General features: G+C 55.2%; 1 protein-coding gene across 1 annotated transcript in view; it reads left to right on the forward strand.

The window, feature by feature from the left end:
• SULT4A1 (sulfotransferase family 4A member 1) overlaps positions 1-12,528 on the forward strand; it is a 33,801-nt gene extending 21,273 nt beyond the window's left edge. Inside the window, exons 5-7 of the mRNA XM_026017375.2 lie at positions 2,462-2,556; positions 8,179-8,317; positions 10,988-12,528. Of these exons, the coding sequence (XP_025873160.2) occupies positions 2,462-2,556; positions 8,179-8,317; positions 10,988-11,100 (347 nt within the window). The 3' untranslated portion in view covers positions 11,101-12,528. The remainder of the gene's footprint in view (positions 1-2,461; positions 2,557-8,178; positions 8,318-10,987) is intronic.
• Positions 12,529-20,233: the final 7,705 nt, after the last annotated feature.

A 20,233-nucleotide genomic window follows, 5' to 3' on the forward strand; every position in this document is an offset into this window, starting at 1 on the left:
GGGTGTTGTGACTTGTGCACTGGCTTGGGGGGTGCCTGGGGCTGCATGCCCAGGGGCCAGGAGCATGGAAGACTCGCCCTGTAGGCAGGGTGGGCCGCTGGTCCCTCAGATCATCTGCTGGGGTAAGCACACTGGGCTCCAGGAGCAGAGGGACCCAGGTGGGCGGCGGCAGGGGGTGCCTTCCCAGGGTGACACATCCTGAGTGGGAAAGGCGGTGTCCCTGCCAGCAAGGTCTGTACCCCTCTCTGCACCTGCTAACCAGAGCTCGGAGAGATGCAGGCACGTGCTGTCCTTGTGATCACCGACCCCGTGTGAGTGACCACTGTCCCCATGCCTCCCTGTCTCCACCACCTGTGTTCTCGTGTGCAGCGACCACTCTCCTCAGCCCTCACTGTCCCCACGTCACCCCTCCTGCTCAGCCCCCATGGTGTCCCCTGTGGGCTCTGCTTGCCTGTTCTGCAAATTTTCTCACGCAGCCCCTTGGAACGACGGGGTTTTCTTAGCCTGTGTGTTCATGGCTGTTGGACTCCTGCTCTGTCCCAGGGCTCAGGTCACCTGGACTGCGTGCCAGCTTGGGCCCCAACTCGGGAGGCCGGTTCTCTTCTCGGGGCCCCCGTGACCATTAGCCTGTCGGTGAGTGGGTCCTCATCGCCTTCTCTGGCCTCTGCCTTGTCTTCCCTCCAGTGGGAAGGAGGGCCCCCCAGGGTGTTTGGAGTGAGGGGGACCCCAGGCCCAGCAGCTAGACCTCTTCAGTGAGGAGACCGAGGCCCTTGCAGGCCAGGATTTACCCCTTGGTGGGTCCCAAACCAGGCCTTTTGGCTGAATCCCTGTCCCTTCTGTCGTTTCTGCCTCTGTCCCCCGACCGTGCCAGAGCCCCTGCTTCCTTCCTGGTAAAATGCGGGCTGGGGTCTGGTTGGGCTGCAGGGCCCTTTCTACTGAGATCCCGCCCTTAAGGCAGCCTCTGGCCTCCCTTGGGCTGTGGGGCCAGGCTGCTGCAGTGCTGCCACCTGCTGGCGAGACGGCAGGCGGCTTGTGGTGGTCTTGGGTTTTCCCAGCCTCGTCAGGTGTTTAAGTCTACAAGCTTCTTGGAGGCTGCGTTTTCTGCTTGAGGTGTGGCCCTGGCAGCGGCAGCAGCAGTCCCCTGCCACCCCACCCCTCGGGACCCGGAGGGGGCCCAGAGTCCTGCCAGAGGGGACGGAGCTCGCTCTTCCTTCCGCAGGCCCATGCGCTCTCGCCGCGCCCGGCCACTCCAAGAGGCAGGTTCTGTGTCACTCCCCTTGAGGAGGACGAGGCTCCAGAACCTGAAGTGGCCTGTCCAGGTCACACGGCCAGTGCAGGACGCAGAGGCTGTGTCCTTTGCCGTTCTGCTGTGCTCCCTCTGTCCGTCTGACCTGGGCACTGTGCTCCCAGCCACCTTGATGGCCCCGTGTTCCTTCCACCGTCAAGCCCATCTGCAATTGTGCACACTTCAGGGTTTGTCTTCATGTGGGGTGGGCCCTCTGTGCCCCCCTCCCAGCAGTGGTCACTCCATATCCTCACCACCTGTGTCCTTGGAGATTCCCCCTGGGCCGGGAACTTCTCGTGAAGGGGGATCCGTGGGCCCAATGTTTGTGAGGTGGACAGGCACCCAGGTGAGCAGGGGTGAGGGCAGCAGGGCCACCACTCCTGGCTGGCACCTGGTATGCAGCTGGGCTGCTTGCTGGTGGCCGGTGGGGACAGACATTCTCTGGCAGAGGCCTTCCTCTGTTTAATGCAGAAGCCGCCTTGGAAGTCTCATCTCTGCGTGAGTAGCTGGGTGAGAATCTTTAGTTCTTATAAAGAACGTTTTGAAGCGGCCTGGCTATGTGGATTGGCACATCCCCCACCTGCCCCTGTGACCCTCACCCCAAACCAAAGCCCTGAGGAGTGTAGGGAGTGCAGGGGCTGTGGTGAGGGGTGTGAGCCTCATGCATCAGGACAGAGCCTGCTGCCTGTCTTCATCTCTTCTACTCAGCGTTGAGGCCTCTTGCCTGGCAGGGCCTCATGCTCTGGTCTCAGCACCTCCCACACCTCTGCCGGCAGCAGCAACAGGCCCTATGTCTCAGTTCCACTGGGCGTCAAGCTCTTCCCAGTGACCACATATCGAACAGAAACTCTTGGGTGCCAGTAGCATCCATCCCCCATGTGAGCAGAGGCCTTTGCCCAGTGGCCAGGTCTTCAAGGCGTCCAGGAGGTGGGGGTGGGAGGGAGCCTGGGAACTCGTGGCAGGAGAGACTTGCACACGAAGCCTAAGGGACGTGGGACTTGAGGAGGGGCTCCTCTGTGGGATGCCCCTGGAGCCGAGAGCTTGTTTCTCTCTTCCTGAACCACAGCTCCTGGGCCGTAAGAGGGGAGCCTTCCAGAAGGCAGGGGCCAGGCCACCCCACTTTATGCATGTTTATTCCCCCCAGGCTGTGACTCACCTGTCCCCTTGTCTCCACAGTAGGCTACGGCTCCTGGTTTGAGCACGTGCAGGAGTTCTGGGAGCACCGCATGGACTCGAACGTGCTTTTCCTCAAGTATGAAGACATGCACCGGGTGAGTGCTTCAGGGGGCAGGGGTGCAGGCCAGCGCCCCGGCCCTGAGCTCCAATGCAGGAGCCTGCACGGCACAGCCTCTCCCAGATCCCCTGGCTTCCAGACAAAGGAGTCTGAAGTTCCAGGTGTGCCCACAGTACTCCTGGGCTGGTGCTGTGGCCTTTGGGCTGTGCTGGCCCAGGAGGGACCCTGCTCCAGGCGCCAAGGCTAAGGGCTGAGGTGGCAGGTTCCGATTTTCTCTTCTCGGCCTGTTGGCCTTACAGCAGCAGCATCAGGCTGTTCACACGGGGCATGTTCTTCAGTGCGTGGTGTGGGGCTTGGGGAAGGGAATGGCATGAGGTGGCTGCCGCCTGAACGTTCCAGGCTCGGCCGTGCTGTTGGAGCAGTTGAAGGCAGGACCTTGCTTGAGCCCTGGAGACCTCACCATGTGAAGGGGCCCACCGGCCACACAGGCTACACGCCATGGCGTCACTGCCCTTAGCACTTTTGAGGGCCGTAGGTACTGTGTGCTGAGTCCTGTCTGAAGTTCTTTGTGCGTGTGTTGGTTCACTTAGTTCTAGGAGCCTTTTACCCTCTCTGCTGGGGCTGGAGCATCTCTGGAGGGACATTGTCAGGTTTCCCCTTTTTTACGACAGACAAAAGACAAGCCTTCCCCGTGTGCCTTCCGTCTCTGGGGCCTCTGCTCCACTTTGCTGTCAGTCCCCGCGGAGTTGTCCCCTCCTGAGCCTACTCTGGCCGGTTTTGCCCCATCCCCCCTAAGGTGCAGCTCCAGGGCCGCTCCATGTTGCTCAGTCTGGCGGGCAGTGTTCACGTCATCCCACCTGGCCTCCCCCTGCACTCGGGACACCACACGGTCCTGCGTCCCCGGCTGCTGTCTCGTGGGTGCTCCGTGGTCGCAGCCCAGCCCTCAGGCCATGGCTCTTGTCCCATCCTCGCCCCTTCCTGGTGACCCCAGGCCAGATGTGGCCCCTCCCCAGACTCGCCCTCCACTGGCACCCCCTGCACCTTTCCCCGTGAGCCTCTGGTGGAGGCTGTGAACTCGGCGTGTCTAAACCAAGCTAGAGGTTTCCCCTCACATCCTCCATAGGTCCTCCATGTGAGGTCGTGGCAGCCAAGCCTGTCTGTGTCACTCGGGCGAAAGTCAAGAATCATCCTTGACTTCTGACTTCCTTTCACACCCTGTGTCCATCTTCCCAATCCTGCGGCTTCTGTCTTCAAAATACTCCCTCATCTGACCATGTGTCCTGCAGTCTCCATGGTCCGGGTCAGCATCGCTTCAGGCCTGGATCATCGCTCACGTGGACTCCTGGGTGTTCTCCCTGCGTCCCCTGAGACCTGCGCACTGTGCCTCGGCTGCTCTGCTGGTGCCCACGCCGGCCAGATCACGCCCCTTCCAGCTGCACGTTGCTCTGGGTGCAGGTCAGGGCCCACTTGGTGGCCCGGTGCCCAGGCGTCCGGCTCCACACTGGCCTGCTTGCCATTCCTTCAGCTGGTGCGTGGCCTTCTGTTTCAGGACCTATACGTGGCCTTGCCTGGAATGTTCCTCCCCTCCAGTGTCCGCACGGGTCACTCCCTCACTTCATCCGGGTCTCGGCTCCTGTCAGTGACCCTTCCCCTGGTCCCCACTTGAAATCGGCCCCTCCGCTCCCAGCACTTCTCTTTTCCACATTTTTCTCCGCAGCATCTACCATCCCGTCCCGTATTTTATCCTTTGTGTCTGTGTTTTGCTCACTGTCCCCTCCACCAGAATAAGCTCCACAGGGGCTGGGAGTTTGGGGGCCTATTTATGCTTTTAAGTCCGAGCCTGACGCAGAACAGATTCTCAGGGAGTGTCTGCGGGTCGAATGGATGGCTTCACTGTAGGAGCCCTTTCTCCCTATTAGGAAACCAGGGGCCTGGGGAGCTGTGGGACCGGTGGTGGGGGAGCAGGGCCTGGTCCGGCTCCTTGCCGGGGCCCTGACCGCTCCCTGCAGTTGGTGGTGGTGAGTGGGCAGGGAGGACGGCACCAGACTGAGCAGCCTGGCGTCCTGACCGAGGCGGTGGCCCAGGTGAAGGCGTTCATCTGCCTGTTGGGTCCGGGAGAGTCCCCGTGGTTCCTGGTGGTGGGAGTGGGGACTCGGTGATGCTGGGCAAGGTCAGCAGGGCCTGGGGTGGAATTTGGACTCGATCATACTGGAGATCCGCTGGGAGACACGGAAGGAAGAGCAGGCTCTGCGTGAAGACGGAGAGCTCACTTTAGGCCTTGCTAAGTGTGCGGGGACTGTAAGGCCAAGCAGGGGTGCTGTGAGCAGCAGACCATATGACCCAAGCTCAGAAAGGGGGCGAGTGGTTTGGGACCCCCCGTGAGTCCTGCCTCTGCTGCCTGTGTCCTCATGCTGCCTCCCACACAGACGCCGGCCCGGGCCACGGGAGTTTGGAGACCTGGATAGGTACGCTGCAAGCAGGGGCTGGGGGTCCGCGTGCTGGGGCTGGCCCTTGCAGAACACACGGGGATGCCACGGAGAGGAGAATAGGTGGCCCAGCCGCCAGCCCTGCCTGGCTGACGGGCATGTGAGCAAGGCCACCATGGGGCTCCCAGACCCCGGCAGTGTGCAGGGGCTGACCTGGTGTTGGAAGTGGCCATCTCACCTTGGGACCCGTGTGAGCCCTGTAAGCCAGGAGATGAGACGGAGGATCAGGAGGCATCATCTTGGAACAGGGCCTGACGCGGGTGGGCCTAGCGGTTGGTTGGGCCTTCAGCAAGCATCTGTCCCTGTTCTTCCCACCTGTCAGGGAGCTGCAGTGCACACTTGAGGTCAGGTGTACAGACCGCAAGTCCACAACTTGCTAGACTTCTTAGAAGCACACATCTGCATGTCATCCAGATCGTCATCCAGATCGAGATCCAGAACATTCTGGCCTTTTCTGGTTAACGCCTCTGCTTCCCAGAGGCGGCCACTCTTCTGACCTCTGCTGGTAAACAATCAGATTAGTTGCGCTTGTTTCTGAACCTCCCAGGGATGGGCGCCTGGGTGTGCGCGCTGACATCTGGCTGCTTTTGCTCAGTGTAGCGTCTTGAGGTTCGTGTGCTTTGTGTGGCAGGGTGGTTCTCCTGTCCCTGTGGTATTTGTTCCATTGCAGCGGGAATCGCCACTGTGTATCAGTCCCTCAGTGTTGCTGTTTGGGGTGGTTATGAGTGGAGTGCTGTGAACGTTCTCACATCTTGGTGGACGTAAGCTTTCTTTTTCCCTGGGTGCCTACCCGGGGTGGGTGTCCTGAGGCTGGGCGTGCGGCTCCGCTGTTTACGTTATGCCTTATGCACTCCCGGGCTGCAGGCCTGGTGTGGAAGAAGAAGCTTGTGCAGCTGCAGACAGCTGCAGGGACCAGGGGCCTGGAGACCAGCTTCTTCCCAGAGCTGCAGGAGAATCGGCTGTTGTAGTTACTAAAGCACGCGGGAGTGGGACGCCACCTTTATGTAGTCTCCGTAGCTAAAACACAGGTTTGTGCCTGCCTCCTCTGGGTTCAGGCCAGGCGGTTAAAGGTGAGTGTTCACTCTCTGCCTTACTAGGCCCCTCAGGGAAGAATTTAGACCAGTTGCTTTCGATTGAAATCCAGACCGCCAGCCCCACCTGCACCTGTCTCTGCCTGGACCAGTGCTTTCAATGCCAAAGGGACCAAATGGCATTTCTTGTGGTCAAGGTCATCATTTCTAATTGTTGACTCTTTTTCCAGAAACCTCGGTAAGGGCCTGGATGTGTTTAATAGAGATGAAGTGACTGTACGTCCCATTTTTAGGAATTCACATTGTTTACATTTTATTCCAAAAAAATAGCCCCCAAGTGAACATCACTGGTCTCCAGGAGTGTGAACAGGCCTGGCACGTTCTCACCTTGGGGCTAGATGATAGTACTTAGCACCTGCGCTCTTGCTGTCCCCCTGCTCCCCCCCCCCCCCCCCGTGTATTCCCCCAGGAGCTCCTACATCTCACCCTGTGCTGTGGACTGCCCTGGTGTGTCACCCCACAAAGCCTGCGGTCCCCCGTGAGGTATTGTTGCCAGCCACAGGTGAGGAGTCTTGACTGTGACCAGGTGGCCATGCTGGGGCTGGAGCCTTGAAGCTCGAGAGGTCCTGCAAGCTGCCCGGAGCTACGCTGGGCACACGCTGGTGAATGTGCCTTCCTCCCCGGGTGGATGTTACACCAGTGGTGTGTTGTCCCCATTAGGGTTCCGTTGGCTGCTCTAGCAGTCTGGGTCCCTCTCCTGTGCCGTCCCCTCTGAGGGCCGGTGTCTTCAATCTCTGCTGCTGCTTTTTTACTTTCAATTACAGATACTGGGTGACAGGGCAAGCGAGAGGAACTCTTTCTCTTATTTATTTATTTATTTATTTATTTATTTATTTATTTATTTTTATGATAGTCACGGAGAGAGAGAGAGAGAGGCAGAGACATAGGCAGAGGGAGAAGCAGGCTCCATGCACTGGGAGCCCGATGTGGGATTTGATCCCGGGTCTCCAGGATCGCGCCCTGGGCCAAAGGCAGGCGCCAAACCACTGCGCCACCCAGGGATCCCCTCTTCCTTTTTATCTTAACATTTCTGGCGCTTCTGATCCTGGCCAACCAAGTGCCCAGGGCTTAGAGCTGAGCACTGACGCCTCTGCCTCTGCCCGGTGGGAGCCCCTGAGCGGGGACAGCTGCAAATGCGGGGCGCAGAGCCCAGTGGTGATTACCGAGGGAATCCAGAAAGAAGCCAACACTCAATCCCCAGAACCTTCAGCTCTCCCAGAACCTTTTTTTTTTTTTCAAGGTTTGCAAATTACCACAGCAAAGAAGTTAAATGGGTTTCTTTATCATAGGACTTCTCAGGGGCTTTACTCTGCTAGCTGCTTTATAAACCACCAAGGAGGCAACAGCCTCCAGCGTTTCCCTGAGTGGAACCTGGATGTTGCCAGAATTGGGGGACTGCCTGGTGGCAGGTCAGGGTTCTGGGCACAACATTTAGCCACGCACAGATTGAGAATATGAGGCGCCTTGGTAGTTCCCAGGGAAAAGAGCGGTGATGGGGAAGGGCTGTGTGTGGTGAGCAGGTGTGTGCCCCTCCTGAGACTCAGGCTGTGTCCCTCATGCTCCCACTATCCTGAAGGGTGGGGTGTCAGGGTCCAGACATGGCTTTATGTCCGTCGAGTCCAGCGTAACTGAATCTTCCCAGCAAGTCAGCTCCTCCTGCCGGCCGAGGTAGGCTGGCCCTGGGGCCTGTGTGGGGTCCCAGGAGCCTCCTTGCTTTTCCAGCTGACTGCATGGAAGGAAGGGGAAGGAGAGAATGAGCCGGTCTGGGTCCTGGCACAGTTCGGCAGTGAATTTTTACGTCTTACTGCTGTTTTAAAATGACCACAGTGCTCTCACACCTCACGTCTGCTGCAAGTCCCCCAGAGGCCTGGGGTCTGAATTCCAGCCCTGCCATTTGAGAACTGAGTGCCTGGGGGCAATTTCTTAACCTGAGTTTATTTCCAGACAAGACCACTATTAGGCTCTTCTCCAGGACCCAGTAAGGAAGTGTGTGCAGAGTACCTGGCGAGAGACCAGCCGAGAGTCTCGGGTCGGCAGAGGCGCCTCCTCTGACAGGCTCCTCTCTCTGCTCTTGTGTTCCAGGACCTGGTGACGATGGTGGAGCAGCTGGCCAGATTCCTGGGGGTGTCCTGTGACAAGGCGCAGCTGGAGGCCCTGAGCGAGCACTGCCACCAGCTAGTGGACCAGTGCTGCAACGCTGAGGCCCTGCCTGTGGGCCGGGGTACGCGCCCTGCCCCCCTCCCCTACTGCTGCCTGGGGCCCCCACAGCAGCATTTCCTGCCCTGGGCCCAGTTTCCCCAGGGCTCTCTGCTCCGTGAGGGTAGGAAGGTCCTCCAAGAGCCGTGTGGGGGCCCCGTGGCCAGGACTGCACCTGCGGCTGTGCAAGTGGCCTCGTGGGGCACGCGGGGTGACGGCCGGGATTTCGTTGGCAAGTTGTTTCAAGCAGGTGCCCTCCCTGACAGCCCCTCGGGGCACAGCCCGGGGCTGGGGCTGGGGAGCTTCGCGACCCCACTCCTGGCGCTGCCACTCCCCTGTGCTCGCACGGTGGGTCCAGCGCCAGGGTGGCCTGTCGCGGGGCTGCCCCAGGGCTGCTCCCGGGGAGGCCGGCCCTCGCTTCTCCTGCGCATGAGGCCCTTTGAGGCAGGGACGTAGGCCAGGCAGGAGCCCCTGCGGATCTGCCTGGAGTGCTGTCCATCCTTCAAAGCTCGGGACACTCGAAACGGCTTCACTGTAGAGCATCAGGCCTTAGAATGGCCCGACTCCTAGGTGGTGGCCGTGGCCACATAAACGCCCTCTTGGCAAGTACAGATTCCTGGTGATACTTGGTGTTGTGGACCTGCCGTTGGTTCCCAGCTGTGTGGATTCAGAGCTTCCTTGGGCGGCAGAGTGTTCGAGGCACTGGGCCGGAGGTGCCGCTGGAGCCCGCAGCCTGAGCTGGTGGACGGGGCCGGGCCCCGTGTCCCAGGGTGGGGGGGCCTCGGGAGCTTCTCCAGCTCCTCTCTAGAAAGTGCTCTTCTCTACCAAGGGGCTGGTGGGGGCGGCTGTCTGGCTGACGGGGCGGTTTCTGAAGGTCAGGGGGCGAGCAATCCAATGAGACCACGGTATCTCACCAGTGATTTCCTGGCTGCATCTTCACAAATATTTATTATTTAAAATTTATTTGCTATTTTTTAGTTTTGCTTTTGCTGTGTTTTGTTATCCTTGGATGTGACCTTCTCTCCAAAATACCCCTTTTGGTTCATTTGCATGGTAAAGAAGTGTCGAGAACATACTGCGTGCCCATATGCTCCTTCTGATGTGTTTGCTTTATCATTGTTTACCTTGGTTTTGCTTTATTTCAGTTCTTTGATTTTGTTTTCTTTTAGCACATTGCCTCTTTGCTCAGAAGACCTCCTTGCGTTGGTGAGAACGCAGGGCTGGAGTAGCCAGCTGCATTGCTTAGATTTGATTCATATCACAGCATAAATTGCACTGTCTTGATTCCAAACCCTAAACCAGGTGGGTGACTCCTTTGATGAGCTCTCAGCTGAGAAAAATAATCAGGGAAAAATATATTTATAGTGTGGTTGGTCTAGAAGCTTCTCATTTTGTCCCTGAGGTCTCATTAGAGGGTAGCAAGAACAATTTCTCTTCTTGGATTTTTTTTTTTCCCTCTCTGACACCGACATAGTTTTTCATTACCAGAGAGGAAGCTGTTGGCACATTAGATCTGGTGGCTTAGCGTTTGCGGGGTTGCAGTTTCATACTTGAGGTCTTGCCGGGACAAGGACTTCTGTTAATAAGGGACCTAATGAAGGATATTTGCTGCAGACAGCCAGGGCTCTGACCTCAGAGATGCTGACTGGGAAGGAATCTGAATCGACCATTTCAGTCCCCTGAGGCTGTTAAAAGCCTGGTGGCGACGCTTGGGGGATGGTCTTCACTGCTCCTGGAGCTGGGGGCTCGGAACCCCCGCTCCTGACATCCTCCCGGGCGCCGCTGGTGTCTGACCAGACCATCTGAAGGTTTTGTAGTTAAAAGAAAAGTGGGTCTGGTGGCCTCGGGCATCCTGAGCTGACTTTCCCTGCTAAGCCTTCCTAAGTGAACAGGTAGCCCGTGGCCCCTCGTTAGTCCGCAGGCCCCGGGCTCCTGCATGTCAGCCGGGAGAGGTGTCTGTTTTGGCCGAGCCCCCCAGAGCTGAAGCTGCGCATTGCAGCTGGGCCTCGGCCCGGACTCACTGACGTGGGGGTTGAGTCAGCCAAGAGCACCTCTGGCATCTAGTTGCAAAAGCCGGTTTACAATGCGACTCTTCTGCTCCCTTTAGATTCCTCCCCAAGGCTGCATGGGCATGCTTCTCAAAATCTTCACCCTTGACCCGGTCAGAAGGCATCCTACTCACCATAAAAGTTTTCTGCCTTTTTGGATGATTTTTTGTTGTTGTTTTTCCTTTTCAAATTCTCCAGAACCAAATGCCGCCTTGGTGGAGCTGTTGAGTCGTGAGTGAGTAATGATATCACGGAGGACCCCAGAGCACATGATGCCCAGAGCTGTAGATCCATTCTACAGACAGGGTCCATCCTCTGGGGCGTCATGAATCACCCTCCGCATGCCTGGGTGCCAGCGACACACCAGGGAACAGAGCAGAGGCCCTCCTTGCTCGGGAGCCTCAGCTCTGCATACTTGTGCTGCTGGGCTCACGCGGCAGGGAAGGGGACACCTCAACAACCAGACTTAGGGAAATGAGCTCAGCTCGTCCGTGATTCAGGTGGCCTGTCCTGTCCATAGGCCAAGGTCAGAGGGATCTGGGGATAGATCTGGAACCTTCTAGAACCACTTCCAAGGCTTCCTTTGGTTCGGTGTCTGGCCCGACAGCAAGTGAATTCAGCAAATTCTGCTCTCGTTTGTGTTCCAGGAAGAGTCGGGCTGTGGAAGGACATCTTCACCGTCTCCATGAACGAGAAGTTTGACTTGGTGTATAAACAGAAGATGGGAAAGTGTGACCTCACGTTTGACTTTTATTTATAATAACAGCAACAGCAAACTTGCATGCTCACAATACCCAGACACTCAACTAGCTAAAAGTCCCGTATGCACTCATTTGTTCCCTGCTGGACGAACTCCGGAAGCAGTGAGGCCCGGGGGAGGGAGGGAAGCAGCCGAGACGCTGGAGGGAGAGGGGCCCTGCTTCCGACCCAGAGCAGCTGTCTTGCCTTGGGGATTGGAAGTCTCTACAAGTCTGATTAAAAACGTGGTAAAGAGCGCAGTTCTGATGGCCCGTATCATCAGTATAAAGTCTGTAACATATGCAGCTAGAATGTCTACCTTTTACAACCCCACATTATTTATTGTATTTTATAGAGCTTTTCACTGGAAATCTAAATAAATGTCAGTAAACCAAATAAAAGTTCATTTCCGAGGGGACTCAGGAGCGAGCCACACCCGAATGGTAGAGAGATCTCAGGGCTGACTCTTTTATTTTTGTAGTTTTGTTCTGCAAGGCACAGACCTTCTGTTCTCACCTGGCCCGGGATGTGGGTGAGGACACAGGATGAGTAGGGTGGGGGGCGCTTGTTCCTTTTGATGAGTTCAGTTCTTTGTAACCTTCCTGAACAAAGCAGAGACTGCCCGCTGGGCATTTGCAGAAAGGACACCCCTCTGGCGACTCCCAGCGGGCGGCCTCAAAGGCCCAGTCCCGAGGAACCTGTGGAACATTCCCTGAGGGAACCTGTCCGGTGAGGCCAGCACACAGGGTCTAATGCAGTGACCGAAGAAGCTGCCCCCGAGCCTGTGCGGAATCTGAGTTCTCATTCTGCTCGAGCTCTTCTTCCCTGAGGCAGAAACCCATTTCTGCAGGCAAGCAGATGCTTGACAGTAAGTTCCTGAGACTTGATCACCATTCAGTGTTTCCGTCTGTACCTGCGGCTCTCGGCCACGGGAGAACCATTTGGCGGGTGTGACGCCCTCTTTCGCTCGGACTGGTTGGCCATCTTACCTTTGTACCTCGGTACCTGAGGGAGCAGAGGGGGTGTCTTAACCTTGCTTCACTGTGTGGCCCCCATTTGGCTGGAGAAGCATCGAGACTCGGCCAGGTAGCAGGGCCGGCAGCCAGTTCAGATGTGTGTCGCCGCGCTGGTGGGACTGGCGTTGTCCTGGATCTTTACGTGTCGGGAGGGTCGCCGCTGTGTGAGGGTCTCCGTGCTGCGTTGCTGTCTTGGAAAAGGTGCGGAAACGCGCCCGTGTTTTATTTGTAAAGGAGCAGCTTGAACAGGACAGGTGGCATGCAGCATCGCATGGTGGGCTTGGCAGCACCTTTTCTGTGTATCTGTGAGGGAGGCTGCTTTCTGTGAAATTTCTTTTCTATTTTTCTATTTTTAGTACTGTATGGATATTACTGAGCACCACACATGATACGTCTGTGCTTGCTTGCATCTTTAATAAAGACACGTCCCATGCCTTGTGTTGAGCGTCTGCTGATGGGTGAGAGGGGCCGTATTTCAGGGCAACTCGATGTGGGCACCCTGGACGCCAGGTCCCTGGGGCCGACCGCAGGGGTCGCAGACCCGCGTTGGCTTGGCTGTTTCCCTCCAATCCAGACGTTCCAAGCGGTGAATCTCCCTCACTGTTCGTCCATTCACTGTTGATCTTTCTTAGAAGCTGAAGGGGGGTGGAAAAAAGGAGATGGGGTGCAGGGCCTGCCTGGGAGGGTCCCGTGTTCCGGATCTGGAGACAGGCCCGGCCGATTGCACTTGCCCACTTTGACTTCCAAAGCGCACCTTCCTGATTGCCAGTGGCAGGAGCATCCAGGATGTCGTCTTACCTGACAAAGCTCAGGCTTCCTGTTGTGTTATTTTCGAATAGGCCAGTTCCCTTAGGTCTTGGGGGGAACCCCCAGAGCTGAAGTTGGGCTCTGAAGTTACCCTGGAGCCCTGGGCCCGGGTCAGTCTGTGGAGCGTCCAGTCTGCTGCCCCAGAGGCTCTGCTCCCGGGCCGTTTGCAAGTCAGCCGCGAGTCCAGGGGCGGCCGGTGTTTCCTGGCCCCGCGCACTTGCTGCGTCGCTCCTGTCACCCACTCATTTATTCAGGAAGCACGAGAGCCTCCAAGGCCCCGGCGCTGCTGTGGGCACAACCCCTGTATGTGTTCCAGCTCGAGGACCAGAGGGACCTGTGACAGCGGGGAGCGGGGGGGGGGGGGGCAGTGACAGGGCCAGGCTGGGAGCCTGGGAGGGCTGAGGCGGCAGGAGCTCCAGTGGGAGCGCAGCCAGGAGCCAGCTCTCCGAGGGCCTTCAGTTGGGCAGTTGAGGTCTGGTAGTAGGAACTCGGAAGCCCCGGGAGGGTTTGACCAGAGGAATACTTGTCTGGTTTGCATTTTTACAGGCTCCCCAGACTGGACGGCTTGAGGGCCTTGGTCCTGGCTGTGGGGTTCACTCAAGCTGCAGAAAGGGGGGCAGTGCCGTGTTAGATCACCCCCGGGGGTCCCCCTGGCCTGACAGGTGGTCTGAGCATTCGTGAGCAGCGTGTGCCAGGCTCAGCGCTATCTGCGGTTCCTGCCTTGCACACTTGGAGCCAAGGCCAGGGGGACGTAATCTGAGGCATGGGTGAGTGAAGCTCACCAGCCAAGCCGGTGGGGAGGACGAGTGATGGGGCGGAGTGGCTGGTGAGGGCAGGTGGGATCTGAGTAGAGCCATGAGGGTGAGCGGTCTGGCCAGACCAGCCGCCACGGGGGTCCCGAGTAGCAGGTGCTGCCTGGGTGCCCAGCCTTTTGGCTTCACAGACCAGCGGGACGCAGGAAGCATCGCAGGGCCCAGCCCAGGGTCCTGCTCCCGCGCAGCAGCGTCAGGCCTCGGCAGGCGGGGCTGTCCCAGGGTCCTCCTAACTCTGACCCTGTGCTACCCGGGGCACGACATGGGTGTCCCTCCTCCCGTCCAGGTGCTTCCCCTGAGAGGAGTGGGGAGGCCTCCGAGCAGACGCAGCAGCCCTCCCACCCCAGTGGGTCAGCCACCGAGGTGGTTTTTTTTTTTTTTTTTAAGACTTTATTTATTTAGTCATGAGAGACCCAGAGAGAGAGGCAGAGACACAGGCAGAGGGAGACGCAGGCTGCACGCAGGGAGCCCGACGTGGGACTCGATCCTGGGACTCAGGAGTCACACCCTGGACCAAAGGCAGGCGCTAAACCACTGAGCCCTCCAGGGATCCCCCACCGAGCTGGTTTGATCTGGTGTCATGATTTACACGGGAGACCATCTCTGTCCACGTCTCCCTCACAGAAGGGTCTTCTTCACAAGGAGCGAGGTGGCTTCTGAGCAGAAATAGCAGCCACGTCAGGGGCTGGCTCTACTGGGCAGATGCCCCCCGTGGCCGCGGCCCGTCCGCCATGAGCCTCATCAGGCCACCGCTGGGACGGCCCTGCCGCCACTGTGGGGCCTCAGCTCCACGCGTACAGGCCACGTGTGCAGTCCCCAGCCTGGCAGGTCCAGGTGTGCGACAGGTTCCCACTTTTCTGAGCGGGTGACTGCTGCTCGAAACAGGTGGAGGGAGTCCTCAGGTCCTTGGGCAAGCACCATGAGTGTCACTGTCCTGTAGGGCTTGCCCCCACCCATGCAACATCCTTGCCCACTCTTCCTTGTAGAATGAGCATTTTCAGACCACAGTGGCACGTTGGTCAGATGGCCTGGCCTCGCCCACCGAGGAGTGCCCTCTGACGTCCCCGACGGCTGGTCACCCTGTCCCTGACAAGCTCGCCCCCTCCTGCGATGGCCATTCTGTTGCTGGGGTGCCCTCAGCCATGTCCTCCGGCCCTTGCCCCAGCCTGAGCCTCTGCTCCGGCCTCCCTCGCCGGGACGGCAGCCCTGCCTTCACCTGGGGAGCGGCCCCTCTGCTCCGCTGCCCCCACCTTGGTCCTCCCCCACCTCACTGCGCTGCCGTTGTCTCCCCCTGTGGACAGTGATGCCCAAAGGCAGGGCCGTGCCAGGCCTTTCCCTAGGTTGGAGTTTGGCATATAATCAGCACTTAATAATTGCTGAGGAAGTGGCATCTTTCATTGCTAGGGTGGATTTTGCTTTTTCTGAAAACTGTCTGCCCTGCACCTTCTCTGCTGCGTGCCCTTGGAGCTTGTGTCTTCCGAGATGAGAGCCGGGCTGCTCTCCTGTCTGCCCACCCCGAGCCACCACTCTGGGCCTCTGCTCCCCCACTACATGCTTCTTTCTTTGCTGTTAACCCGGCCGTGCTCTGGTCATCTGAGGTGCCCTCCCCGGAACATCCTTCCTGACAAATCACTGGCTTCTCAGATGTAGGTGTAACTGTGGGAGGGACAGTTTCTGGTGCCCATCCTATCCCTGTCTTTCTCCCTCTGTCTCAAAGCCCAGAAACACAGGACCTGTAAGAACGGCTTAGACCCTTCGCTGGGCATGCCTCCCCCTCTTCCTTCATCTCCTTTCTGGGTGTTTATTGAGCATCTACACTGTATTGTCCCAGTGTGGGTCCTGGAGACACAGAAGATTACAGTAACTCTCCCCTTCAAATTGAGCACCCCACTGCTCTGTTCCCTGGGGACTCTGCTCTCATTTATCACCCAAATACCTACGGAGTGAGCCCAGGTGGGGGATCTGAGGACCTGGGCTCTGGAGTCCTGGTTCTGTCTTGGTTGGCAGTGTGACCCCGGGCAAACAAGCTGCCTTCTCTCAGCCTGAGTCTCCATCCCTCCCAGATAGATGTTTTGTAGTAAACAGTCTCTAAGATTTCTTGTGCTCGTTCAGGTCTCTATCCTTCAGCTCAGTGGGCCCTCCTGGTACCTGCAGCAGACCACTGCCCAGCGTATGTGCACAGCTTCTCGACAAATGGCAAGCGGAGTGGTGCAGAGAGCCAGCACTGGGCAGATCCAAAGCAAAGAGAGGTGCCACCAAGGACAGCAGGCGGACTGCTTCATGTCAGAACCAGGCCACGGGCTGGGGCTGGAGACAGGTGGAAGTAGATGGGGGCAGAGGCCAGCAGGAGGCATGCCAGGTAGAAAGAAATAAGATACACTCAAATGAGTCGGGCACCCCAGCTCTGATTCTGGTTCTGCCAGTATCTGTGGGACCATGAGGGAAGCCCCATTTCATCCTCCCCTAAGGGGGATGTCTCAGCCCAAGAGTCTTGATATTCCACCCAGCACAAACATTCTGTGACTCTTAAGTGGTCCAACTGTCCATTGACTCCAGCCAGGTGGGGCTGACGAATGGGGGAGACCGGTGAACTTGAAGCCAGTGATGGACTCTGCTAGCAAGGGCAGAGAATCAGTCACAGACACACCTGCCACACAGCTTGAGCCTACAACCGCCATCTCCAAGGCTTGCTGAGCCTTTGCCAAATCTACGCATCAGATGACAACTTGATTCTCACACTTGGATCCCTGTGAGCTAGTTGGCACCGGATGTCTGAGCCACAGTCCCTAAATCTGCCCCTCACCATTGACGGAAGGAATCTGTGCTCTATTAAAAGCATTCTTCAAACAGCAGAGAATGCTAAATGTGTTTAAAATGTAAAAACCAACCAGAAAATGCATTTTATTCTCCTGAAAGTTGTAATCTTTGCATATCTCCATGGTATTGAGCACCAGCTGGGAACAGAAGTCCTAAAATACCCAAGCAAGGCCATCTCTGCAGAAGGAAAGACTCTCAACAGAGCCAACAAGACTCTCTCTCCTCCGATTTATGCATCCCCAAAAAACTTTGAAGTGGATTGGTTAAGATCTTGTTTTCTCCCTAGTGCTCCTGTCTCTCAGTTCTCTCCTTTATACTCCATGGTACATGTGATTTCCAGAAAAAAAATCTCAAATACGTTGGTGGCTTGGAACTCGTCTCACTCTGCTCAAGAACCACTGGCTGTTTGGACCTCTGGGTCCACACTGAGGCTGTTCCCTCTGCCTGTATTGCCATTCCTCAACATAACGTGGTTGATGCTGATTTAGGCTCTGAGCTCAGTACAGGCATGGTCCTAATTCAAGAACCACAATGGCCCCCTCCTGCTCCTTGAGCACTGCCAGGGGGTCGGAGCCACTATGCTGCCTCTCATAACATACCCCAGACCCAGTGACCATCTGCTCCTTCAGGCTAGGCCACAGCTCTTCCTTGGCATGAAGGAGTTAGCTCATAAGAAGTGGTGAAGTCAGCAGTGGCCAGTGAAGCATTGATGGCAGGACTGTGCCCACTCACTGCCGAATTCAGCTACACCTGGTCATCCAACAATCTCTGACTGCAAGCACATCATTTGTTGCTTGCCACGCAGGCCCTCTCTGGCCTGGCACTGCCGCTCACTCCGACGCCCTGACCTACACTCCCAAGGCTCTCTTTCCCACCCCCGATGGACTACTTTGCCCTCTTGGAAAACCTTCCCTACTACCTCTAAGGGCTGCCGATTCGTGTCTACCACCTACTCTGAGTTGGCCTTAAATCTCAACCTTTAGGAGGCTGTTATGACTCAATCTTAGCTCACCAATGCTGCCGTCCTATAGGTATTGGGGCTTCCCTGCTTACCAGAGATGTTAGGAGGGCTGACAATTATAGCAGCCAGACCTTCAGTGGCTGGGGGCTGCCTCTACCCTGGCGTCTCTGCCACACGTGAGGCCTCTAGAGAAGGCCAGAAGCGTCCTCAGCCTGGAGAATGGGTGACTGCTGTGTCCCACTCCCACCTTGAGACAGGATGCGGTAACTAGCACCTTTCTCCCCAGAATAGAGCGTGCCAGGTGCTAGAACCTTCAATTCTGAAGGAGTGTTAATCCCCTGGAATAGTATATTGGCTTACATTTGTTAAGAAAACATTTTGTAACTTTTCAGGCTTCCTTTCCAAGATCTATATTCTCAGCCCCAAGTAGATGTAAGTAGAGATGGTGCTCATTTGTCACTTTGTCACCACGCTGTGCTTAGCACAGTGCCCCATTCCTATCAGGTAATCAATAAATGCTTGTTACCTAACTAAAGGCAAATTAAATGCTAAACAGCACTAATTACAAGCTGTTGCAAGATCCTGGCTCTTAGCAAAGAGAATTACTTGTGATTGTCGGGGGTTTGCCCAGGTGTAGGAACATGAAATTATTTTCCAACTGCTGCTTTATTCCGAGGGGTGGGCCGTTCTTCCAAGATTGCTGTAACATAATGTTCAGAGGGCAGGATTCATTAAGATTCTAAATGCCAGTATTCCACACTGTGGAGTCTTGTTCAGGAGCAAGATAAGTGGATTTGTATTCTTTTTTTTAAGATAAGTGGATTTTGATGTTTTGATTCCCGGTTCCATGAAAGGAGACGACCAGTTACTATTACAGGAAATCAAGAGCTCATGAGTGCGTTAGCACACCGCAGGGGAATGAAAACATGCAGACATGCTACACGGAGCCTACACATAGTCTCTGTCCAGGCATCACCCTAAAGCAGGGGCAAAAATGACCCCGTTTACAAATAATAATTATTTGTAGTGACAGTGTTTAAAATGTGCCATTTAATTTCTGGCAGATTGTACTAAAATGAGCAGCTGCAGCAGCCGTCAAGGTAAATATCAGAGAGAAAGCATCTATTTTCGTAAAGAACAAAATAAGTAGCTTTTCCAGAGGAGCTACTTATACCTCATTTATTTTTACTTAATTTTTTTTTCTTCAAAGGACAGCTCAGAAAACTCTGGTCTCCATTTTATGAGGCCATCAAAAGGACAGCAGTCGGAGCAATCTTTTCATAGTGGATTTCCAGGGAAGTTGTCAACTCTCATTTAGATGCATTATGTATCTCTACCACATGTCTGCACTTCCTTCCTTCCTTTATTAATAGAGAAAGTGGAAAACAGTACTTAACTTCTTAGGGGTTAATCAGTTCCTGCTGCGTATTTCTCCACATGAAGGCATAACTTCCACTTACAACATCATTATTGATTACGTGAAATGATTTCAGGCTGAACTTAAGTCCCTGAGGTGTACAGAATTGTGGTGAGTATTCAAAACCTGGAGGGAGGAACCGAGGATTATTGCCGCACAGCTCTCCGTTATCCCGAGCTTCCTCTTGATTGCTGAGGGGATGAGCTGTCTGTTGGCTGTTGTAAGTGTGCAAATATTTTCTCCAACTTCCCATGGCTTGCTTCTCCAGATTACCATTAAAGGTTTTGAGCAGCAGATTCCTGCATAGGAATAAGTGGTGGAGACTGTAGCGATTCCTTGGGCAGGGAGTGTTAGAAATTTAAAGGATGCCAAATGGTATTTTGGACCAAGGTAATAGGTTCAGCGCTGTTGAAAGTAGATCTACTACAGGCATCTAAGGTAGCTGTCAATGTTCTGTGGAAGGTATGGTCAAGGAAGACAGCAGTGTCCTGCAAACTCCTTGGGCCACTGTCACATTGCAGAACTCTGGTCTGGGTGAACAAAGACCAAACCGAATCTAATGGACTTTAGGGGCTTATCAGGACAATAAACAAGTGAAGTTAATTGAAATATTGTAACTAACAAACACCTAAGTTAAGTCTTTGTGGAACTGAAAAAATTTCCAGGAGCAGGGAAAACTCTTTGGAGTGAAGATGCTCTTAGGAAAAAAAGAAAAAGAGGATAAACGTGACTAAATCTCATGTCAGATTGATCTAATTAGTCACCTAAATTCATGAAAAAATCATCCTTGTGTTCAAGGAAATAAATGAGGATTTTGAGTTTCCCAATTCTTGGCAATGTTACCCCAATTATATGTTTCACTCACCTACTGAGTTCAGATCAGTTCAAAAGACATATATTAAGTCCCTGCTAAATTCCTTGTTTGCTAACACAGCAACTATCAGGATATTTCACTTATAATTTTCCCTCAGAAAAGAGTGTTTCTAAATACTAGAATCCTTACAAAGGCTGTCATGTAGCAGCTTATCATGTCACTTTATTTTGAACAATATATTGCTGCAACTATGCTGGTTTTGAACAAGCAGACATTTGATGGAATTAGAGAGAGAGAAAGACAGAGAAATTTAACACAGATTTAGTAAATTTCTAGACTATGTCATTGTGTTTTTTGGTGTTGGACATGTTAGATGTCATTTTAAATATGCCTTCAAAAGCATACTTTAAAACAATAGTGAGATAATCCTGGAGATTACAAAGAGCCACAGAATATATTTTTAAAAACAATTTTTAAAAACAAGGCTCACTGCCACAGAAAAGAAAATGGA

Source organism: Vulpes vulpes, chromosome 16 (genome assembly GCF_048418805.1).
Source record: "Vulpes vulpes isolate BD-2025 chromosome 16, VulVul3, whole genome shotgun sequence".
Classification (NCBI taxonomy): domain Eukaryota; kingdom Metazoa; phylum Chordata; class Mammalia; order Carnivora; family Canidae; genus Vulpes; species Vulpes vulpes.